This window comes from Lepidochelys olivacea (genome assembly GCF_965140295.1).
Source record: "Lepidochelys olivacea isolate rLepOli2 genome assembly, chromosome: 2".
Classification (NCBI taxonomy): domain Eukaryota; kingdom Metazoa; phylum Chordata; order Testudines; family Cheloniidae; genus Lepidochelys; species Lepidochelys olivacea.
In genome coordinates, this window is record NC_140412.1 from 231596799 (window position 1) to 231622631 (window position 25833).

The 25833-nt window shown below is 38.8% G+C and overlaps 1 protein-coding gene across 7 annotated transcripts in view; it reads left to right on the plus strand.

Annotated features, from left to right (window-relative positions):
• Positions 1–25833, plus strand: part of CACNB2 (calcium voltage-gated channel auxiliary subunit beta 2) — a 395376-nt gene that overhangs the window by 338707 nt on the left and 30836 nt on the right. For 5 of the 7 annotated variants that reach the window (XM_084619150.1, XM_084619149.1, XM_084619153.1 and 2 more), the window contains 5 exons: positions 7475–7551; positions 13147–13280; positions 16814–16894; positions 17255–17313; positions 20451–20560. In XM_084619150.1, the coding sequence (XP_084475276.1) occupies positions 7475–7551; positions 13147–13280; positions 16814–16894; positions 17255–17313; positions 20451–20560 (461 nt within the window). Of the gene's footprint in view, positions 1–7474; positions 7552–13146; positions 13281–13426; positions 13447–16813; positions 16895–17254; positions 17314–20450; positions 20561–25833 lie in introns of all 7 variants that reach the window. The other 2 variants (XM_084619151.1, XM_084619155.1) reach the window with 1 other exon arrangement.

The following is a 25833-nucleotide window of genomic DNA, read 5'->3' on the forward strand; positions in this document are numbered from 1 at the left end:
CCTTAATTACAGGGGTGTTCAAGTCATGTAAAGATATCACTGGTGCTGAATTTTAGCTATCAAGGTCTTAACCTAAAAGTTCACAAAATGTTTTAAAATATGAGTTCATCCAAAACTCATTCTGTACTTTAGCTTTCCTTAAAAGTTAATGGGGACTCTTGAAATACATAAAATAGATAAACATGGGCAAACAAACTATGACCTGAAACAATTAAAAATATTCAATTAATATGAATCTCATATATTTAAGGAAAATTGTTGTTATGGTGTGAGTTAAAAATATTATCAGCCTTAACTTTGCATGTTTGATTTTCAGAGATGAGTTTCACAATTGTGTGAATCCAATTTGTATGCACATATACAGTTGTGTGTGCAAACTGGGTACTTGCACATAGATAGGGCCAACAAGATACCTAACTGTGCACATATATCACCACTGCAAATGCAAATTGGTATCTGTGTATGCAAATTTGGTGTGCAAAAGTGCAGTTTACTTACATTGAAAATCAGACTCTCTGAATTTCTTAGCATTTTGTAATTTGTTTTCACAGCTTTATAGCTATTTCCAACACTAATTTAGTTTAGAATTCACAGAGAATGGTGAGATAGACTTATGAACTGAAAGCAGAATCTGCACTTCTGGAAATACCTTTTTCTCAAGGAAAATGCTTTCCTATCTCGGACTATACATACTTGTCCGCCTAACAAAATGTTTTTTTCTCTGTCAGTACAACTTTTACAGTACATCTTATATTGGATGTTGTGTGCCTATTATCACTGAGGTCTGACTATGTGTTCAGCATTGCCTAAAATTAAACATACAGTATCTCCAAGTATACCTCAGTATCAAGATGCCGTAAGGATACACTATCTACTGTAGTATATCTAGTGCAGTGTTTATCCTCATAAGTATGTCAACAAATTTCGTGGCAAATACCACTCATCCCTTCTCTCGTATAAAGGGCTCTAATTGCAGTAAAACATGGTGTTTTCACTATTTGTGGGTGGGTTTGCAGAGAGCATGGATGGAAGCTGAATGTCACGGACGCCCTTTGTGCTCTGTTTTAAAGGGAAGCATTGCTGAGGATCAGGAATGCTGTGAGAGCACGGGCAACTGTAGACCTAAGGTAGCAGCAGTGGCCATGGAATAACTATTGTGTAACTCCACAGTCTTGAGTGGGGAGAATTCATTTCCCTCAAAACCACATAGAGCTCTTCAGCACACCAGCCTGGTGTTGACCAAAGCATTTGTCTCTTCCTGATTTTAAAGCTCTTCATTCTCCTGAAGTTCTGGCTGACATTGCTGCTATCTTAGATTGGTATACTTATTTTATTCTTCACATAGGAAAAAAAATACCAGTGATAAATTCAGTCTCTTATAAGAGGACACGGCATTCATATTTGCAATGGAAATGTAACCTTTTTCACCTACATTTTCAGATGCAGGTTAAAAAGTTAATGGGAGTCAAATGGCTAAAATACCATATGGTTCTCAGGAAATGTCAGGATTTAAATATAAAAACTAGCCTTTATCTGAATCTCACATCGTCTGGAGGCAGCCAATCAATCATGCAGCAAGAGGGAGAATATATAAATAAGGCTTTTCCAGAGGTACATGCTAGAACTGATCATCTCTTTGTAGCTCTGATGTCCCTGGCACATGGCAAATTGGAATTTGCATTGCATGAAGTTCTGAGTGCATTGAACAGCCTCCTCAGTAGACGGTGAACCAACCTACTCAGCTGTTCCAGTGGCCAGTAGCTGCCACTCTTCACTTGTCTTCTCTTTCCAGGCAGAATTTTAAGCTTCTCTCAGATAATGCTGTGTGCCAGTTTTGCAGCTGTTAAATTCAGCTTTGATTGCTTGTTGCATGTACTTTTCAGGTCTAGTAGCAGTAGTAAATTTACCTTGTTACTTTATTTAAATTAAAAAAAATATTTCTTGAAAGGGTCTAGCAGCACACCAAGGTTTCAAAGAACCAAGCAGTGGTGATACACTTCTTACTGTTGTCTCTCTTGCCTTTTTCTTGTTATCTTTTAGTTTGGGTCTCATTTTGAGTTTTGTTTTGTTTTGTTACCTTTGCTATCCAGGCATGTTGTCTTGTGTCCATTTTTCTTTTGTAGATACGGAAAATAGTCCTGTGGCTTCAAATATTTCCAGTGAGTGCCTGGTGTACTCAGCATACTGGTTTACATTCCTGTACTTGTGTCATTCACTGTGTTTGTAATGCCTTGGCAAGGATCACTATGCATTTGGATATAGGATCTTCTCCAGGATATCCCCTTCAGCTATCAGATATTAGGGCAAATACCTTGTGTTGTGTCTGGCCTTGTGATGCTTGCTTAAATCCAGAGCTAAGGCAGCATGAAAAGCCTTGAAGGAGGAGTCTTAGGCATAATCAGATGTGAGTGTAGTTCTCTCACTGGGCCACAAGCTTGTCTGTCAGAAACTGGCACCAATATGGCCTGAAAGGTCCAGGAGGAGTGCTTCAACATCCTGGGTGTCTTTGGAAGAGAAGGAAATGACCCTCCCGCTGAGGACCTGAACTATCCTGGGTTTTTTTAAATAAGAGGATAGATTAAATTGAGCTGTCTGAGGAGTTTTCAAGGACTCAAAAGTGGATGTTATGGTGTTTTTGGAAATGCATGCCCCGTGGATCTGGAGATAATGCTATCATATCTGGTTCTAGATCAGATTGTGATTAAATGTTTCTGCCAGTTATAGTTTCCATAACGGTACATGTATAAACTACTAAAGAAATTACTGCAGGTTCCATCTTATTCCTGATGGATATACGTAGTACCCATAAAAATCCACAGAGCTAACATACATCCTTCAGAACTCTTCTTGAAACTCTCCTATTCCATGATGTCTACCAACCCCCACACAAAACAAAACAAAACAACTTAACAGTGACTAAACTCCTGGTCCAGTGTCTATCACGTTGATCCATATTTCCTTATTGTTTCCTTGTCTTCCCTGCCTGTCTGTCTCCACCCATTGTCTCTTGTCTTATACTGAGATTGTAAGCTCTTTGGGGCAGCTTTTTGTATTTTCGTTTTGTGTTTGTACCCTAGCACAATGGTGTCCTGGTTCATGCCTAGACCTTACAGGCACTACAGAAATACAAATTAGTAATAACAATAACAACAACAACACAGGGGCCGTGTTAGTCATGGTTCAAATTAAAGCCTTCTTGAAACCTAAGTGTAGCATGATGTGAACTGGGAAGGGACAATTCAGCAGTCAGCAAGTGTTCAAATGTTGAGCTCAATTCTGATTTCAGTCAAGTCAAGCCAAAGTAAATACAGGCAGAGTTCACTGGGGAAAGTAGAGTCACTCTGGATTTACCTTGGTTTAACTAAAGTCAGGATGCAGTCCATTGTAATATGTTTGCAGTACCAAGGCACACTGCCACAGAAGATTCTTAATTATATTACCCCGAGGTTTCCATAGTTTCAGGCCAGACAGTGAGGAAGTGTCTCCTTATATCTGTCTGTCATGCCATCCAAGACTAACTTAATGATGGTTCAAGGACAGTTTGTGACACCGAGGTGACATATGTAAGTCCTTTGCGCAAATTACAGTGAACATCGATGTGTTCACTTCTGCAGGAGGTGGCTAGATTGTCCTCTAATGGTCAAGTTAGATTTAATTACCTTTCCTGGCTGAGATGGTGGGGGCCAATCCTATGAGTCTGAAAGTTTTGCCATTACCAACCAAGTCTCTGAATTTCATATCTTGATCTCTTTTGTCATGGCTCCTAGAGGACACAGACTAGTTAGCTAGATAGCTCAGATGAGATTTCTGAATCCCTAGTTTCTCAGGAGGAATCTACCAAAAAGATATACAAATTCAAATGGACCAGTTTTGTGGCTTAGTGTAAAGAGGGGCAAATAAACGCTTCATTTGCTCTACTCAAAAACTGTCTTATCTTCTAACCCCCAGTCTGGGTTAGAGACATCTTCCCTGTGAGAATTCTTAGCTCTGATTTGGGCTTTTCATAAACATGTATAAAGTACATTTGTTTCTGTTCAGACTCTGCTGAATACTGTGCTTGTCACTTAAAACATGACTGTAACCACTTACAGTTTTACTATATCTTCTAAATGTGAATGTTTAGAATGGATTGAGAGCAGCTTATCAGAAAGCCTCTTGCATTTTAAATTTGTAGCCCCTCCCGCAAAGTGCTCAAACCTCCTCCCTGGTGCTTCCTACTTGGCTTCTCCCCAGTCCTCCGATGGAGTGGGTCCTGGGTTCTTTGTCTGATGCTTAGTGCCTCCACCCAAGATGGCTCCTTACTGTGCCTGAGGGTGTTGTCCCTTGGGAAAATGAATAATGCTGCTGATGACCAAGAACCCAGTACACAAAGAAACAATGAAGTACATCAACCCAAACTCCAGCAATGGAATTCCACACCAAAAAGTAACAGTATTACACAGGGGACTTTAGAGGGAGCAGGAAAATACAATCTGAGGAAGGAAAGGGTTAGGGTTAACTAAAAAGTATTGGACACTAACCAACAAATTTTCCACCTCCCAACATTCACAGCTCTCCCCAACCCCCAGCTCCCTCCCTGGCACCTTCCCAGGAAAATGATATGCTGAGAGGTTGAGTCCTGAGGTGTGTGCTACAAAGCTGTGAATGTTGGCCAGTGTAAACAAAATGGGTTCCCTTAAGGTGTCTCCACACCTCGGTGGGGCAGAGTCCTCCTCTCCTGGCTCCTACCAGGCTCGCATGCTGCCTGGCCTGGAGTCCTGTGGAGGTCTCAGCTGGCTCTTTTTAGTTGACACTAGATCGGGGCTCTTCCATGCTGGACACAGTCTCCACAGAGCTGGAACTGCCTGACCCATGCAACTTTCCCACTGCAGTTCAAAAAGACTCCCCTTGTGGGGAATGGGAGGTAATCAGAGATTCGCTGAACTGTTCTGCTTCTTACTTTTGCAGCTCCCAGCCAGGAAAATCACCAAAATCAAGCCTGCTTGGTCCTAAAACTGCACCAAAAAAGGGGAGGAGGGGTGACTGGCAGTGTGAAAGTCATGGTGTCATGATGATGGGGGAGCTGTGTTTATGACACTGGGTGGGGCATAGTTCGGGGGGTGGGGAGCGGGAAGCAGCTCCAGAGTCGAGTGGGACAAAAAACCCAGATGTAACTGCATGAAAACAGAAAAGGAGTACTTGTGGCACCTTAGAGACTAACCAATTTATTAGAGCATAAGCTTAAGTGATAGGCTTAAATAGAGACTTGGAGTGGCTAAGTCATTATGCAAGGTAGCCTGTTTCCTCTTGTTTTTTCCTACCCCCCCCCCCCAGATGTTCTGGTTTAACTTGGATTTAAACTTGAAGAGTGGTCAGTTTGGATGAGCTATTACCAGCAGGAGAGTGAGTTTGTGTGTGTATGGGGGTGGGGGGATGTGAGAAAACCTGGATTTGTGCAGGAAATAGCCCAACTTGATTGTCATGCACATTGTGTAAAGAGTTGTCACTTTGGATGGGCTATCACCAGCAGGAGAGTGAATTTGTGTGTGGGGGGGTGAAGGGTGAGAAAACCTGGATTTGTGCTGGAAATGGCCCACCTGATGATCACTTTAGATAAGCTATTACCAGCAGGACAGTGGGGTGGGAGGAGGTATTGGTTCATATTCTCTGTGTATATATAAAGTCTGCTGCAGTTTCCACGATATGCATCTGGTGAAGTGAGCTGTAGCTCACGAAAGCTTATGCTCTAATAAATTGGTTAGTCTCTAAGGTGCCACAAGTACTCCTTTTCTTTTTGCGAATACAGACTAACACGGCTGTTACTCTGAAACCTGCATGAAAACAGTTGCCCAATATCAAAAATAAAAAAGCCCAAAGTCACTTGCTATACACTAGTTTCGCTCACTGTCTCTCTAAGTTAGGCTGGCCCCCTCCCACTGAGTGGCTGAGCAGCCCTAGCTCATCATTTCCCCCATAAACTGCTTGCCCAGATCACACCATGTAAAAAGCCTCTGTATTGGCCTCAGCGGGAGTTTCTACTCCAATCCCTCCCTACCCATGACTCCAAGTGTGCCGGGAAATTGTGTCAGAGGGATCTGGCAGCCATTCCAGTTGAAGTCCCTTGGGTAGGATCACCTACAGCTGACAAACTCTACGTGGGGGTTACAGAGGGTCAGGCTCCAGTTGCTGATCCACTTTATGCTACATTTCTAAACGATAAGCTGGTATTGCAGATCAACCCTTCATTCCCAACAAAGGTAATCTTAAAGTTCTATTTTAATCAGTCAGTTATTCTGCAGATATTATTTTCATGTCCATCTTGGAAAAGTTGTTCTCTACAAGCTTTATGCTGGAGAAAACTAAAGCCCTAAGAAAATGTAGCCATCTTTTTTCTTTTACATAAACAGTTAGGAATTGCCTTGGACCATTAGTCCATCTAATCCAGTATCTTGTCTCTGATGCTATTTACTACCAGGTTCTTCAGAAGAAGATGCAAGAAATCCTATACTAAATATTTATGGCACAAACTGCTAATAGGGGAATGTTCTTCCTAATCTCTGTCAATTAGTGGGGTTGTGCCATGAATCATAAACCAGTTATCCAGTTAGTTGTTCTATTTTTCTAGGTAAATAAAATTTGTTTTTTTAATATTGTTACTGAGGAATCTAGTTTCTATTTGAGGCAAGTGTTTGTTTTGTTAATAATTAACAAGCTTCCAGAAACATCTCTGGAGATTCTTAGTTTCTGTATAATTGGGATACTATTGTAATTTACACTGTTTTGAAGAAAAGGAACATTTCTTACCTGTAATGTTCTCTCTATCTCTCACCCCCCGCACACACACACCCCTACACACAGCACCTTTCCATCAGAGTTTTGGATTATGTTGTTTTGATTGTTAGTTTATTTGAACATTTTAAAAAGAAGTGAGAAGTAACAGGTATTGACCATTGGAAAGCCAAAGCAAATACCATAAGAGGTGTACATCTGGTGATGAGGCATTTCCATTCAGAACTTTGAGCTGTGGATATTCCAACCTTGCATTTGCCAAAGGTACTAGTTCCACATAGTGATGATCAATTGTTGTGTGTGCTTTTGAAAATAATATTTTTTCTTCCTTGAGAACTACTATCAGCAGTTCTGAGAGAAAGTATATGAAGGCAAAAATTTTAATCTGTATGTCCAATGGATTTACTGAAAATGTTCATATTAAGATCACAATGAAAGTAGGTATATCTTCCTAGTAGATATAACTACCAGCAGAATAAATCATTAGGCATTAAAACTGGACCAATATGGAAACAAATTGATGTGTACAATCCCTCAGTCCCCAAAGTGTGCATACATTTTATTTAAAGTGTAAATTTACACTGAGAGCAGGAATACTGCCTGTCTTTGTTTAGTGACCCATCTGATAGTTTGAAAGAGAGAGAATGAATACATTCTTGATTTACTACTGATAAGACTTTTAACACTGATTTCTTGTGTACTCTAGTAAATCAGGAGGAAATTCATCATCCAGTTTGGGTGACATAGTACCTAGTTCCAGAAAATCAACGCCTCCATCATCTGGTAAGTAGGTCACTAGCCTTTAGACAACCTGTTTATAGAATTGTGTTTAGTCATTTAAGATTTACACTACTTTGTGTTATACTTTTTAAACTGAGTTGGAGAAAGGGTCTTCCTAACTTTTAGTCTCCTGTGGCACAGTGGCAGGTGGTTGTCACGTGAGACTGGTTTGCGTCTGTGCTGGAGATGAGGGAATTGGACAAATTCGTTCTTGCCTCTGCCTGGCTAGTTCATGCAGTGATATGGTTGTTATCAAATCTGTTCAACTGCTGTCTTGATTTCACTATGACGTTATGTTATAAAATCATGGGGGATGTGTGTGTGTGTGTGGGGGGGAAATTAGGCTGGAAAAATAAGGTGAAATTAAACCTTTCCAGAACTTGTGCCCTTCTAAAGTTGTGTGATTTGTCAGCTGTTGCTGTTTTATACTAGGACAGTCAAAGTTTTCTCCTGAGCAATTCCTGATGAGTGAGGATAATCTTCTAGTACCGGTAAGAAGAAGGTGCTGAGATGAATCAGGAATATCTTATCCTACAAACACACCACAAACTACATAATTTTATAACATCAGGAGCTTTTATTTGCACAATTTTGATAGGTTTTACAAAGCAGATCATGACTCAATTCTTGTAGATTTGTTTTACTTTCTTGATGCAGAATTCTTTTTAATAAATGCTTCTTTGCATTTAGAGCACCAACAGACACATTTGAACTTAGTTTAGGTTATGATCAAGTGGCATTAAGCAATTGCACTTATGAGTTTCACCAGCATGCTAAGAATAGCTAGTTTAATTAAAAGAAACTGGGACATGACCGGTTATCTTGAACAGAATCCCAACGAGTTTGTGTGCAAAAAGAAAGAAAGAAAGAAAGAAAGAAAGAAAGAAAGAAAGAAAGAAAGAAAGAAAGAAAGAAAGAAAGAAAGAAAGAAAGAAAGAAAGAAAGAAAGAAAGAAAATTTGGGAGTTTTCATTGTTATGTCAGTTGTTGAAAAGAAATATTTCTTTTATATTCAAATACCTAAACTTCCTAAAATATTTTTGTATAATTTTAACTACTAAATTAAGAGATAGAAGTGTATTAAAGCCCTAGCACTGTGTTAAGGGATACTGTGTTGCTGGATGTTTTATCTTTTGGATGAGTGAAAAAACAGAGGTACATAGTACTTGCAGTCAATAAGGCAGATTGGAAGGCCCTGGAGGTTTTTCGCCTTCCTCTGTAGCATGGGGCACGGGTCACTTGCTGGAGGATTCTCTGCTCCTTGAGGTCTTCAAACTACAATTTGAGGACTTCAATAGCACAGATATAGGTGTGAGGTCTTTTTTAGGAGTGGTGGGTGAAATTCTGTGGCCTGCATTGTGCAGGAGGTCAGACTAGATGATCATAATGGTCCCTTCTGACCTAAATATCTATGAATCTATAAGAACCTCATGTCACTCTTTAGTCTTGTCTACACAAGCAAAAAGAGTTTGTTTTCCAATCAAGTTAGCTTCGATGGCGCCTAGGCTACAATACAACCAGCTAAAATGATCAAATTATGAAATAAGATAATTTGATTGAAAAACACACTTTTCTTGCCTGTGTAGACATGGCTTTGTAATAGTAGTAGTGTTAAGCCTGATGTTTTAGCTAATTTCACTTCAGTTCCCTACTTTAACATTTCAACTGAAAAAGTTGTTCTTCATGCCAAATTCAACAGAGTATTTAAGTACATACTTAGGTTCTTTGTTGTATGAGGACCCTAAACTATATTGATGTGCACTGTTAAGGCTTCCACTTTCCACCCAGAGCATTTTGGTGGTAGGCAGTGTGATCTGTGTATAGTTTTATAGCACTTGGGCTTTGTCTGTAGTGATTAGTGATATTTCAGGATGAAACACTTTCTATACTACAAATATTTGTACAGCAGATCAGCAAATATATTTCCATTTATTTGAAATATCTCATTTAATGATCACAGAATGTTTTACGGAATTTGGTGGTAAGAGAACTGAAAATGAAGCCAGAAAATTGAATTATTATTTGAGATATAATTTGAGACAGAGATGAGCTAACCTGGTTATCAAAAACGCAAATGGGTATGTGGAGGAGCCTCAACTTAGCTGGTATTTTCCTCCATCCTGAGCCTATTGAGCACATGGTCCCTGCCCCTGTATTTAAGCATTTCTTTAAACAGAGCTTTTAGGAAGCAGTATTTCCAAGAGTTTAATTTTACTGTGCTTGACTCCTCCGTATTGAGGCTTGGGGAAAATAGTCATGAATAGTGAATAGCTGCTTGCTGGTGTATCTTAATATTTTGATTTTTGCATATTTTTGTCTAAAATATACTGACAGGGGAACTTATGCGTGAGTTAGGCATGGCAGTGGACAATGCATACCACCCCATTCCACTCTCGTAACGCACCTCCAACACTCCTGCTATTCTGTTGCTGGTCGTTCTGCTTGGGAGAAATTGACAACTGTACCAAAATATGGACTAATTCCATGATGTGCAGAAATGAGAACTAGGATGAGTTAATTTCACTTTTGAAAAAAACCAGTATGTTACCAGGCTGACTAGTTTAAACCTGCAGTGCAAAAAACAAATGCCAAACAAAATGAACAAATACTGAAAAATGAGATACTTTATCTTTCTGGACCAGTCTGATCAGTCCATGAAAGCCTCATAGCCTACATAATAAATGTGATGGCAACTTAGTATGATGACCAAACAAAAAGACCCAAAATCACAATGATGACCAAGTACATTAGAACAACAATAATAACTACTATTGAAGAAGGGGGACTAACATGAAGATCAAAGAAGAAAAATGAAAGCAAAGAACACAACCTTAAAATGACAAATGCAAAAACCAACAAGCTAATTTTCTTATGTACAATTTGTCAGATTAAAAAAAAAAATTATTTTGCAAAAATGAAAAAGACTTTTGAGGGGAGGGGAGTTTTTAGCTTGAAATATTTCATCCATCTCTGGTAATACCCTTGCTTTTCCTGAAGAGTCTTGGAACGTCAAAGCCTGTATGTTGTTTGAGATGGCCATTGCATTTACTTATGCATTAAGGAGTATATTTTACTACTTAGTCAATGGCTTTTCAGTTACTACAGATGTCTTGTATTATAGAAAAATTCATCTTAATTCTCTTTGAAAAGGTGTCTTTATCGGAGTGGTGTAGTGATTTAGTTAAACATACTCAGAATAATTTGCATAGGAATGGGTGTAGCAACTGGTGGTATCTTCTTTCCTCCCTCTACTCAAGACTAGGCTCTGGGCAGTTCCACAGCCACAGATCTGTGGTTCGTCCCCCGTTTGGCTTCCTGCTCTATAGTGTTGTGGTGAATGCTATTTAAACTCTCTTGTTCGGCGTTTATTACACTTTTTTTATTGTTTCAAGTTTTGTTTCTTACTGTATTTTTGGATTTATTTATTTATTTTGGTCTGTGGTGAGTTAAGAGCTGTCTGGTGCACTGAGACCCAGATACCAGAGGGTGCAGAGCTGGAAAGTGCAGAAGCTCAAGATTTGTCATCTGGGCGTCCAACCCATGCCAGAGCACTTGAACCAGTTAATCAAAATATCTCCTGTAGCAAATATGTTCATAGTAACATAGGAACTGAGAGATAATTGCCCTTATTTCTACTGAGTTACTCCATTTTATTCTTATTGATCTTTATACTATGTAGCACACTGATTGTATTATACAGCTAATAATTGCTGTTTATAATTTGGGAGGGAAAATTTTGGAGGAAAACGTTGGGTTTTTCTGTGGCTGTTATAGGGGAATCAAAGTGATGTCAGAATGAAAATCTGGCCAAATAATCTTCTGGGGAGGCCATGTTTAAAGTATCTATTCAGGAAGTTGTACCTCAATAAGACTCTTGGAGATTATTGCGTGAGAACTATACATGCTCAGGGAAGCAGTTCTATGCTTGGGTGTCCCTCTGAATGACAGAAGGTGGGACTGGACAACAGGGGATGGATTACTCAGTAATTGCCCTATTCTGAAGCACCTGTCAGAAGATGGGATACTGGGCTACCTGGACAAGGAGAAAATGTGTGCTACTCAAACAGAAGAGATGACTGGCCCAAGTAACTCTTAAATCAGAAGCTGCACATAGACTGGCTGATCCAGCTGTTTACCAGTCACATAACTTGGTGGCTAGTACTGCTGCATGGATCAGTGCTGTTCCACCCACAAAACAGCAGCATGGAGATCACCTAGGTAGATTTATAATCACGGTGATTATTTATGGTTTTAGCTAAAGTCTACACTTCTTCTACCACCAATGGACCTTGTAGGCCTTGAATTAATTCAATTCAGCGTACTGCCTTATACAAGTGTTTCCGAAGGTTGTTTGTTTGTTTTTGTTTGTTTGTTTTAGAGAGAGACAGAATCTCGAGGTATCTGTCAGAGGGTAGGTAAGATCTTCCCAGGATATGGATACACAATTTCTGTGGATTAATTCCCTGTGTCCATTTGTCAGCAGTGGAGGGTGCTCATTGGAGACAAGTTTAACACAATACCCAAGGTTATGGTAGACTGCTCTATGTGAGGGTGCCTAAAAAAGTCTAGGATACTTTGTTGCAGATATAGCTAGCAGACCTCTGTTGGCCATACATTGATGAGAGCTCAGTTTTTCATTCTCCTTTGCGTTCTAGAAACCATTTAGCACTGAGTCCATTAATGTTTTTATTGTTTACATTGTCACTAATCACTAACTTGCTGTAGGATGCACCATATATTTATGCTGCCACCTCTGTCTGAAGCATATGATTTCCTTTTGGAGAAGGGGGTGGAGTAGCAATGGTTTATTGTTGCCACTTCCATCTTGCCCTCCCCACTTCCTCACTTGATCTTTTCAGCAGAATTCGGCATGTCTCCATGATAACTAGGCTAAGTTTTCTTTCTTCCCCTTGCCATTCATTTAAGTGTTCATTAACATTAGATGTGTTTTATTATTTCTAATGAATGTATCTTGTGCCTACTGTACATTTTTTATTTAAATAATGTGATTTTAAAAGGTAGTGCCAATTATATTCTGCACTTAGATAATTGTGTGTAACTGAGTATCTGAGGCAGATTTTGACTCATGGAATTAAAAACTTCAGACAGAAAAATGTTCTGTGTTTCGTATCCTAAGTACATAATACTAAAATCTTAATTCAAGATAGCACATTTTGAACTAGAATTCTGTAAAATAAATATATAAATAAATAATCTAGATACTGTAGGTCAAATTCTGTTCTTTTACACTGATGTAAATACAGAGTAACTCCACTGAAGAACTCCAAATTTGTTTCAACATTACAAAGAGCAGAACGTGACCATTTATCAGTTTTGTGAGAGTAGACCTGTGGATGTCTGACTTAATTCTGGAAAAGGGAATTTGAAGAAAATGGTACAGTAGTTGTTACAGATATTGCCTTGTGTGTTTTCTAATCCTAATGTTTTGCACCTTTAAATTTTTCCCTTTAAGTTTTTACTGTGTTCTGTAGTCATGGTTGATTTTTTACTTCAGGTAGTTTAATTTTCTTTTTTTCTTTTTAACCTATTTCTCCTCTCCCTACCATCTGATAATTTTGAATTGTTTGTCTGTATATAGCTATAGACATAGATGCCACTGGCTTAGATGCAGAAGAAAATGATATTCCAGCAAACCATCGCTCCCCCAAACCCAGTGCAAACAGTGTAACATCACCCCACTCCAAAGAGAAAAGAATGCCCTTCTTTAAGAAGGTAACACCAACTTCCAAGCTCCTATCTGTCCACCTGCTCACCTGCACTGCGTCACATTTCTAGTCCTGTTAACTGTCTGCGTCCTTTGACAAGTCAATAACATGCATGCTTTTGTTATTCTTTGTTTCTTTTCCATGCTGCTGTAGCTAAGCAGAAGCAGAAATCGGTAAGTTTACATTGACATGAGCTTTGTTTATCCTGCCACTGGCATCATTAGCATTATTACCCATAATCTATACAAGACAATCATTTTAGAACTAAGGAAGAAACAGATCAACTGATGATTGATTCCATACATTAAAACAAACATGCTAGGTACAGTCTGTGACTCAGTGAAACACTATTACAGTACTTATCCTTTTTGATGGAATAATAGGCACAATGGGAATTTCTTTAAACATTCAAGGAAGTAAAACATTGACAACTCCATATAATGCACCTTTCTGGTGCATGCTTATTCTATCTGTCTGTCTCTTTTTTTCAAGCTTTTTAACTTACAATTCAGTCTATTAAAACTATTATTAAAATCTAATCAAATACTCAACTTGTACTTACAAAAAAAACCCCTTCAATTTTAAATTTAGTCAGTATTTAAACTTCTAATCCACTAGGTGCAAAATCTGCAGATGAGCAAGACCAGTGGAAAACTGCAGACTTGTTTTGGCGGTCTACTGTGAGTTTTTCCTATTGTCATGTACAAATTCTCTCCCAATGTTCTTACCTTCTCCTCCATCAATCGGATTGTAGCATCTTAACTATTCAAAATGGGACTGGTGGTCCTCTCTAGATCCAGTGCCTGTCCAAAAACTGGCCAACAAAGGTGCTACTGACTTATGCTGTTGGCATCCCTTGACTGGGACTCTAAGATGTGCTTATGACGCTGCTTGGATACGTTGTTTATCAGCAAAATATTTAGCAGCTACGATACTAGGCTAGCTACTATAATTCTACTTTCTTTTTAATCCTCAATTTTTTCTTAACGTCTCTTCCTTGGTTTTTAATTACAATCCTTTATGAATAGGTAACACTGTCATACTGCTTATAAGCACTGCCAATACGCAGTGTTGCCAATTCTGTGGATGCATCCAAGCTTAGTGGTGCAAAAATTCCTCCTCTATCTTCCTTTTTATGTTTCTTCAAAAAATAGTATTCTTCTCCCACATCAAAAGGTCCTTTTGCTTGCTTCAGTGAATAATTTTCTTAAATAACATGGCTGATATTCTCAGTCCATTATAGAATGCCTGGAATGGAATGGGAGTTTCTTGTGTTCTGAATGATATTTTAATTAATCATAATTGTAGCTATCAAAAATGCAAATAGTATGCAAAATTAAGATATCTGAATCTCTTTCTTGGCTTCTGTCAATGTAAGCCTCTCCACAAGGCTTAACCTTTGTCTCTAGAAGGACCTGTTAAGGGATGAGATTCTATATGCTTATTTATTCTTTGGCTTCTCTGATTAGAATCTCAGAATCATTTCCAGCTGTGGTGGGTATTTTCTGTAACATGTGGACAGTTGTCTATTAAAAACTGGATGGACAGTAAAAATCACTTAACCATCCAATGGTAAAATCTCTGCCAACACCAGTCTGGGACAGATTTCAACCAGAGACCTAGAGGGGAAAATTTCTGTAGCTTGTTCCCTGATATTGTAAGGGATTGATCCCCCAAACTCTTTATTAATTTTAATAACTGATGCTTTCATCAAATAATTTTGTATAGTTTTTTCACTAATTTTCTGCTGACAAAATAGTTAATTTTAGCTGGTAAAGGCAAAAATAAACTGCGTTGCTGCAATATAGATTTTAAACACCAGCATTCCATCAAAGAAGGTAATTTCTGTATCTTCCCTAATTTTCAGGTAGCTTGTTGAGTAATAGCATCAGTGTTTAAGCTTTTATGGATAGTCAGCCACCTTATAAGAAAGCTCTACTGCATTTTAACCTCGACCTCATAAACCTTTACAGATCTATTATGGATTTTTCTTAGGGATTGTCACTGTAATGCATGCATCAGATTATTTACATTCCTAGTAACAAAAGTTGAAAGGGTATATTTTCATAATTACACAACATAGTTACGGGGCTTTTCTTCAGAACATCTTAAGTAAGATCCTGCACTGTGTAAATAAGTTCTCTTCACATGCTTATGATGCCTTGGGCACTGATATTCATTCTTCTTATGTTACCAATTATGTGGTGAACCTAGATGTAACGAAACAAAACAAAAAAAGATTCAGCCACAAGCCACAAGATTGTTTTCCATGTTTTAGACTGCTTTAGTCTGCTGCTTGTGTGGCATTTTGTGCTGTTGCTGTATTAATGTTTGTCTCTATTTTTTGTGTTTGAAAAGGTTTTTAACTGTTTTTTTATGTGATTAACCTTGGGACATGTTGAGTCCTGAAATAATTAACAATGACAATATCCCATGATGGTGACTGATGTATTTGTACTATGTAGGCCTTTGAAAAATAGATCTGGCATACTTCCTTTTAAACTTTTTCCAGGTTGGTGGATTTGAAACATGTTTTTTTTTTTCCCCTAAAACAAATAAAAAGCAGCCAAAACTTTTTTTTTAAAGTTGCCTGATAAGCCAGTTTTGGTAGTCTTGGGGATGTCTTGTGCAAACAGTTTAGTTCAAAACTGTTTGATTCCTATTCTTTACCATGAATATTAATTTATATGATTTTGGCAGTCTTCTGACAGATGCATTATTTATACCAATATATCTTAAAGAAAATTTATTCAAACATTCATAAATTGTGCATGATACATCAGTAAGTAGCTTATTAAATAGTATGTAACTAACATAACCCCTCTCCTTGAGAGCTTCTTATAGAAGGAGCATTGCTGTTCTCAGCTGTGTTTATTTAAACTTTCTGTAAATACTAACACGACCAGTCGTTACTGTGATTTCATATGCCAATGATGGTAATACATATTTTAGAATTTGTGGGTGTGACTATGGAAGTTAGAATATAAGCACTTCCATGGGAATTTACAGTGATGTCACTGTGGTTTATTAAGCAGGAGACTGATATATATGAAAGAAGAGCTAGGCAATCCTTCTCCCCTTTTTTGGTTTGGTTTGGTTTGGTTTGGTTTGGTTTTGGTTTTCTTCCTCCCTCTGGTAATAATAGCTTTATTAGATTTTATAATGGACTTAATAGGGTTTTGAGAAGAACCTTCTGTCCTTACTCAGATGTCACAGCCCTACTGTTGGTCATGCAAAGTAACTTTCAGAAACAGCACATACCATTAACCACTCAGATTGTGTGTGGCTCTTTCTAAAAGGGCCAGTTCCCAATGAAATAGGGAGAGAGGGAAGGGGTACAAATGTAAGCTTTTTCAACAGAAATCCTCAAAGTACACTTCTTGTACTGCATGTCTCTTTGCAGGAAGAGGCAATGAAAAATCAGTGAATCACCAAGTCTCCCTTTGGTGACACTGCTGGAAATTCAGAGTTACTTATATTGTAAATTAATACCATTCTCTGTGCATGCTGAGATTCTTAAAGTGTTTTCCATTTATGCAGACAGAGCACATCCCTCCCTATGATGTAGTGCCTTCTATGCGACCAGTAGTTTTAGTGGGGCCTTCCTTGAAGGGATATGAGGTAAGTGATTGTCAGTGACTATTTTCAGGATGTAAAAAAGACGGTCTGTCTTTATTTTCCGATTTCAGATTAAGAGGGAATGATGTTGAACAGAATCAATTAATGCCACGGGAAGCTCAGGCAAAAATATGAGAGACTATGGGATAAATGCTTTCTTATTTTATATTTTTGCTTATCAGAATTCAGACAAGGGAAGTTAAAGTATTCAGATTGTAAATGTGCTTTTCACACCATGCCACCAAGAGTCACAAGCTTTTAGTAATCCTTAGGACACCAATTAACCAATTTTTCTAAGTCATTAATGCCACGTAGTATTTATTTCATATGCAGAGTTTTAATTTGTTGCTTATTTGCTTTTAGGTGACAGATATGATGCAAAAAGCATTATTTGATTTTTTAAAACACAGATTTGAAGGGCGGTAAGTATTATGGAATCTCTATTTACTTGAATATAGTTCTTATTTTGAAATTAACGGGTCCCTGAGAAATAACATTCTAACCAGGACACCAATGGAAAAAATTTTTGATAATAGGGTGCAATTAATATTAGAGCACCTCTTGTATGCAGTAACTTGTGGTAGGGAATGAAAGCTTCATGAGCAGAGAGCATTGTTGCTGTATGGGGATGGGAAAAGTCCAAGAGACACACATGCATATTATTGAAAGTAAGGTGAAGATGGCGGTTTGTGGCCAAAGGTGGCAACTGAAATCCAAGTGGCTAACCACTTGCCCAAAGTTTTACATGCGTGGTAAAGACATGAACTGAAAAAAATTCTCTTTGTTTAAATTAAACATTGTTTAGTTTAAATTACATGAGTGATACCTTCTCTCCTAGAGAGAAATGTTTGTATAGCCAGTAGTACAAGGGGGTCCTGATTCTGATTGGGGCCTCAAGGCACCAGTGTAATACAAGGATTAAATAACAATTCACTTCTTGTAGCAGTGAGACATACTGTTCTTTGAATGTTAAGCATCCAGTGTTCAGTGAAGTTAACTGGAATATTGACTTGATTAGTTGTTGAGTCAGACTCCAAATGAATATATATAGCAAGGCACCTGCCTTCTGAACAGTGGAAGAAATAAAGTGGAAGAAACCAGAAGAGAGGCATGTTTGTATTCTTTGATGAATGCTTTAGCTCAGGGGTGGGCATACTTTTTGGCCCAAGGGCCACATCTGGGTGGGGAAATTGAATGCAGGGCCATGAATGTAGGGCTGGGGCAGGGGGTTGGAGTGTGGGAGGGAGTGCGGGGTGTGGTGTGCAGGAAGGGGCTCAGGGCAAGGGGTTGGGGCAGAGGAGGGGAGTGGGGTCTACGAGGTGCTCAGGGAAGGAGGTTAGGGTGCAGGAGGCCAATGGCCAATGTGGGTACCTCCCCCGGCCAATCGGAGGTTCGGGGGAGGTACCCACAGGCAAGAGCAGAGCACGGAGCCCTCTGCCCCTCCTTCCCACGGGGCTGCAGAGACGTGGTGCTGGCTGCTTCCCGGACCAGAGTGGGGCCCGCAGCACAGGTGGCAATCCCATGGTCCAGATCCAAAGCCCTGAGGGGCCAGATCCGGCCCACAGGCCATAGTTTGCCCATCCCTGCTTTAGCTGAACAGAGGTTGAAGTAAAAATGTGCCATCTCTCCAAGTGCTGCCAAATTGTCTGGAGAAAACTTGACATTTTCAATTAAGAGCTTCGGCTTTGTGAGATGCTGGACAATACAGAAAATTGTAATCATACTGTCTTCTAGGATCAGTCATCTGGCATACCATAGTAGTCATCCTTTATAGTAGTGAAGTCATCAAATAATGGATATGTATCGTTCAGAAATTGTAGTGACAAAATTTTAAGTATTGCAAGTAGAAACAAGAGTTGGAACATCTTTCCTTTTTTGCTAAGTTCCTTGTTCTGTAAGTTTTTTGAGAACAGAGTCTTCATGGTGTGATACATTAAAAAAATCATCATGGATGAAACAAGATGTTTTAAAATAATATACAAATCTCACTTTATTCACTGTTACATAATTACACCTGGGAAACAAAAGGGACAGTTTATTCTCTATAGCACATAGGAAGGAAACTGACAAACACGTAAAATTGAAAACTTGTTTTGCAAAATATAAAAATTTAACTTTTAGCAAATGGATATAACAAATCTAGTAGTGCAAAGTAGATTTATGTTTTCCATAACTACTTGGAATAATCTGTACAATGTTATGCCAAGAATCATGGCATTTGGCTTTGCTTTTAGCTGTTAAGCAGACCATGGATATGTTTTTAAAATGTCTCTAATTTGTACTGTAAAAATAATTCTGTTTTCATGTATAAACTCTGGTTCGCTGCATTTGATAGTTCAGGATTTTACACAGATACATACACATATCAGAGTAAATAGAGCTATTTGGTGAGATTTTAACTTAACTGCATATGACTTATCCTCCAAGGGAATATGCCTTTTAGTTCCTAGCAAAATCATTTCCTCCCTCTTAAATGGCAAATAAAAGTATAAATGGGAGGACGGGGGAGAAGAAGAAATGGGATCAGCCTGATTTCAATCTCATCTTTGGAAGAATGTGACCTCTGTGTAGTCCTGGATAGTCCAGAAAGTTTGAAGGTGGAACCAAGCCAAAGGATGTAAGTTGACTGTAGAAACCAGAAGAAGCTGAGCTGTTTTCATAGGAAAAAGAAAATACAAAAGGTTATGTAGCAGGTCACTGTGACCAACTAGAAGTAATCATTTCTAATTGGATCAGCCTCACTCACAGTCCCAAAATGGAGTCTGCCAGGGACTCAGCCCATGGCTTTCATTGGCTTTTCTACCCATACTTTAATTTCTCTACAGTTAGATCCCAAACATTTGAAATTGATAGTGTATTGCAGAATCTGTTGTGACAGTGAAATGTAAAGCTTGCTCCCTGTTACAAACTTACCCAAGAAAACTGAACCATTTGATATAAAAATCACAGCCAGGGCTGCAGCATACACTAGTCTAAGTACTTAGTCTTCTTATCACTTCTGTAACTGTATAGATATTGCTATTTATGTTACACATGAGGATCAATATTCCAAACAAAGATTAGGGAAAATGTTTTCTATGTGGCAGATTTTACATTCCCATGGAGATACCTGTAGGAGGGAGCTTGAGAGGGCACAAAACTCTGCAAAGGTTATCTTGCTGTATTTCTTTCTAGCCATCTCATCTTGGAGTGTGGAGAAAGCATGAGGTGTAACCTGCTAACTGTGTCAATCCTAAGAGCCCAAGGGAAAGACAACTATATGTTTCACAAAATTCTGGTTCCCACTACCTTGACAGTGTGGCTCCTGTAGATGGTAACCAGGCTGCCATTAGGTGTGCAATCATACTGTGCAAACAAAGAAAGGGATACAGGTGCAGCACTTCCATCAGTACTACTTGAAGCAGTATTAATTAAGGTTTAGATAATCCACTCTTTTATCTACTCCTTACCTCTCTTCTCCTTCTGGTCCTCGCTACCTTTTAATATTAATTGTCTGACTTTTGTTCCCACTTTCCTGCATGATGAGTAACATACAGGTTTTTGTTTGTTTGTTTTACAGTATATCAATCACACGGGTCACAGCAGACATCTCGCTTGCCAAACGCTCCGTATTAAATAACCCTAGTAAGCATGCGATAATAGAACGGTCCAACACAAGATCAAGCTTAGGTAAGTAGTGTATCTAGTGATAATAACCAGAGATTGGCACTATAGTACAGTACTCCCAGTTCATGTCTATAACAAAAATCATCTACCTTCTCTGCTGTGACAGGAGCACTGTTCACAATAATTCCAGTCACAAAGCCAACAAATCAGAGGTCCTAGAAATGTGAAGTCATTTCTGAGAGCATTGCCTGAAAAAATACTTACTGGTACTGGGCTATCCTTCTCCCACTGGGATTAATGTTAGTTTTGGTACTGACCTCATTGGGAGTAAGAACTAGCCCATAATGCAGATAAAATGTGGGGATATCCCTTTGGATAAGTAAAGATGCAGTTTCACAATACCAGCATTAGGTGGGTTCTTCAATAATATGAGTATATATTACAGGTATCCCAGCAAAAATCAGACTCTTTTACTAACCTTGAAGTTTTCCTTTTCAATATTGAATACTCTTGGATCTGAGCAACTTAATTAAAATTAAATGCACAAAAAGTACATTTTTGTATTGTTATGGCTGATATAAAAACTGAAATAGGCATAATTCATATTCAGCCAGATTCTCAGCATGCCAATTGGTGTATCTCCTTTGACTTTAACTTCACCGATATACACTAGCTTGGGATCTGGCCCATTGCACTTCTATATGTAGTGAGGCTAAGATGGAAGATCAGCCTTAAGTCTCACTTTCTTGATTTTGACTTGTTTGTGTCACAACTTTAATTATATTTACAATGAATCTAGTTTATTGTATTTATTTTCTGAAAAACTTAAATCAAGATTAAGATCTCCTCTAGGAATTATCTGGGAAAGTTCTATGGCCTGTGTTATAGAGAAGGGTAGATTAGATGATCATGATGGTCCCTTCTGTCCCTGGAATCTATGAAACTGTGCATAGACAATAGAAAATGTCTTAGTTATTGGAGACTAGAATGGCTTTTGAAACTGTTCAGGTGTTTTTGGTGAATATACTTTTAATAATCAGTTTTGTAAACAAAGAGTCTGAATAAATATGCATTTTGCTGGGCATCTTAACATTTATAGTTGTGTAGCAGTTGGACTTTTTAGAATATATTCCTGTAACTAAGAAATGGCTACGTGAATTGCTTGAAAATTTGCTTTTGAAAACCCATCCTTTGAGATCTTGGATGGCAAGTAGAGCTGGGTGTATAGTAAGAAAACTTATTTACACAACATTGTGATGATTTCTAAATAAATTTCATTTTGACTGTGTTCACATGCCTTCTTATTTGCTTTGTGCAAAGTGTTGTTCATGTGAACATTCCTGTGATGGAATTTCAGGCCTGTGGCTAAAATTGCTTTTATCATTTAATGAAAAGATGAAGTTAAATTTGTTTGGAGCCAAAGTGAAAGTTGATTATATAGATTAGGTCATCCAATCATGGAACACAAATAGTTTATGGTGATTGGTTGAACAACGTGAATATCATAGAATTAATATCTAATACTTGAAGAATAATCAGTAGGCAAAAGAGTACCAAGTTGAATAGGCTAAAATGTGTTTGAACATGTGAAATTCTTTGATGGATATTTTACAAGTGAAAATCTGTAAAAATTTCAGTCTATTTATTAAGAGGAAAAGGGATAAATTTGCTGAATAAATAGTTCATAGTGAATTGTTCACCCAGCTCTAATGACAGACTTCAGCGTGTAGCACCTCAGCATCTCTTCTTTCTACTCACTGTGGAAGTGCTGACATAATCTCAGTTGCAGTAACACAAATGGGTGTGTGTGTGTGTGTGTGTTATATAGGCTGGGCTGGTAGCTCCATCTATTATTAAGGTTGCCTAACACTTCTAAGTTGTATCCAGTTGCTTATAACTTTGCCAAACTTTAACCATTTGGGATGAAATTTTCCATTCAGGGTATCTGCTTCAGGCTGAATTTCAGTCAAAACAGTTCAGCTGTTTCCAAGAATGAAGCTAGGGAAAGATAAATTTTTCTTCCCTCTTAAAAATTTTTTTTGGCAACCTTTCCTTTGAAATGCTCTCGAGTCCCATGCCTTGGAGCAGGATTTTGAAATTTGGCAGAGAGGGCCTTTGTGTCAGGGATGTTCCTTTTGCCATTCCTTGCAAAATCTGCCCAAATTTGGCCAAGTTATAAACCTGCGAAAAATCACAGTTCATACATGCTAAATAAAGACTTACTAGAACTTTGCAGCTAAATTCCACAAAGATTGCCAGAACCCAGTATGCTCCATCCCAGGGCTAACCACGACATTCCCTGTAATTGCAGCTCTGAGTTGCTGCAGGCCAGGCCAGATCTGGACACTGGAACTGAGTTGGGAACATGAGGAGTCTGTCTCTCATGTACTCGCAGTACTGGGCCCAGGCAGTGTGGAGGAAAAATGCTGCCTGATTGAATGATTGGAATGTGGAGAAGACAAAGAGCTGGACTTGGGGTTGTTGGGTGGAAGACCGAGACAAGGAGCCAATGGAGTGGGGAAGAGAGTAGGGCTGGAGGATAGGGGAGGAAGATGGAAGCTCTAACTCAGATCTGAGGTATGGTCTGAGACTGGGAGCCAGGGAAGAAAATGATGAGGGGACTCAGAGCCTCTGGATTGGGTTGGGGGGGAGGGGGGCAATGAGATCAGATGATGAGCCAGGGGAGGAGACTGGGACTGGTTGGGCAAGGACACTGGGAAGGGGAGATGGGTCTGAGTGAGAAATCTAGAGGAGTGAGACTGACTTGGTGGACAAGGAGAGTGGGACTGGGATGAGAACCCTGTGGAGTGGAGACTGGGGCTGCTTAGATGAGAATAGGAGAATGCAAGCAAGGAGCCCAGTTTGGGGAAAAGATGGGACTGGGACAGATTGGAGGGATCTGGGAAGAAGGGTTTAAGTTTGGAGGAATGGGCAGAAGAGCCATGCCCGCTAGAACACACTACCCTCCGAGGCCTGGAATAGGACCCAAGATTCCTGAGTCTCACCACCCATCTGATGGCACACACTGACAACATATGTCTCATTCCCCTCTAAAGTGTTTGTCCACCTAGAGGATAACAAGCTGCTACAGCTATCACTTACTCTGTTCTCTCAAGTGGCAGAGATCCATGTGTGAACCTAAGGTTCCAACCCTGATGATGATGTCACATGATGGAATTTCTGTTTTTTTCAGTTTGCTTAAAATAATAAACCTAGGAAACTGCACAGAGATTTTATATTAAAAGAACATTATTAAGGTTGCAAAGTCAAGCACTCAAAAGTTAGGAAATGCCAGAGTTAAGGTTGTGCATGCAATTTAAATTTAGCTTCCTTGGTCGTTCTGCTGACGCTTGGTACTGCTGCAATTGTAATAGCAGAACTGCATCAGTCACTGAATCCATTCTTGATCTCCTTTCTATGGCAGGGCTACAATTATTTGTATTTGGTCATTCTGCGGATATAAAGAGATTACTTTCACTAGACTTAATTGCAATGAAATTTGATTTTTTTAATTAAAACAGCAGCATTTTAAAATTTTAATTTCCTATATTTTTAATCATGATAAACAGCTGTATATGTAGAATTACAAACAGTATATTAAGGGGTGAATTTTCAAAACAGCAGGCCCATTTTAACAGGTTCAGTTTGCACCAACAAAATGTGTAGCCAGACCTGGCTCCTGAAACTCAATTAAGGACATAATTTGCATCTGTCAAACTGCCCTATGGGAATATATCAAGTAGTTAGATGGAGAAGGGACTCTGATTTGTGCCCAAATTAACATTTAGGGTATAAATTGCACCTACACCAAGTCCTCTGAAATTGTACCACTAATTTTAATATAAATATTACTCAATTACATCATGGAATCAGCCACCAAAATAAGCTCAGAGAACCTGCTTCAATATGGGCAGGAGCGACCTTTTGACCACACACCCTTAGTTGTCTTCTACAACCCCACACTGGAACCCTTACAGGGTATCATTAAACATTTACAAGCCATACCTGCAGACATATCTCCATTGCTATGATGATCAATGCTCCCCACAACACACTTTCCAAGATCCCTGGATCCTACACATGCCTATAACAACAGGTGGTATACCTCATCCGGGGCACTAAATGCCCCAACAACAATTATGTGGCTGAAATGAGACAACCACTATACTCTCAAATGAACTCACACATAAAAATGATAAGACAAAAACACCTTATCACACACGAGCAAACACTTTTCCCCAAACAAGCACTCCATATCTGACCTCTCAGTCCTCATTCTCAAAGGAAACCTGCACAACCCCTTCCAAAGATGAGAGTTACAGTTTAAATTCATAACTTTGTAAGACACTAAAAATCATGGACTCAATAAAGACACTGTATTTATAGCTCACTACAACAACCTATAACACACTAGCCCTCTTTTGTCCTATGACTGCCAAGATTTTAACTGCCCGTTTCACCTTGAATGGTCTCTTACAACAAGTGAACTCCTTATGCAAAACCAGTGGCTCTCAACCTTTCCCGACTACTGTACCCATTTCGGGAGGCTGATTTGTCTTGTGTACCCCCAAGTTTCACCTCACTTAAAAACTACTTGCTTCCAAAATCAGACATAAAAATACAAAAGTGTCACAGCACACTAGAACTGAAAAAGTGCTTAGTTCTTCATTTTTACCATATAGTTATAAAATAAATCAATTGGAATATAAATATTGTACTTACATTTCAGTGTACAGTGTATATAGAGCAGTATAAACAAGTCATTGTCTGTATGAAATTTTAGTTTGTACTGACTTCACTAGTGCTTTTTATGTAGCCTATTGTAAAAATTAGGCAAATATCTGGATGAGTTGATGTACCCCCTCGTTGAGAACCACTGTGCTAAATAATCTGATCTGTCTTGTATTTAGCTGCGACACTCTGAGTACCTTTCCCAGACTTCAGAGTAGCAGCCGTGTTAGTCTGTATCCGCAAAAAGAACAGGAGTACTTGTGGCACCTTAAAGACTAAGACATTTATTTGAGCATAAGCTTTCGGGAGCTCACAAAAGCTCATGCTCAAATAAATTTGTTAGTCTCTAAGGTGCCACAAGTACTCCTGTTCTTTTTCCCAGACTTGAAGAAGAGCTCTGTGTAAGCTCGTGCCCTTGTATCTTTCACCAACAGAAGCTGGTCCAATAAAAGATATTACCTCATCCACCTTATTATTCAATTAGTCACATTGTTTTTTCCTTCCTGAAAAACATCAATCTTACCATAAAGATTTACATTACTGTCTCTTAAAAGGAAAGAAAAATATCAATAAAGAGGGGAAAAGCTGCTATACTTGCAATCTCA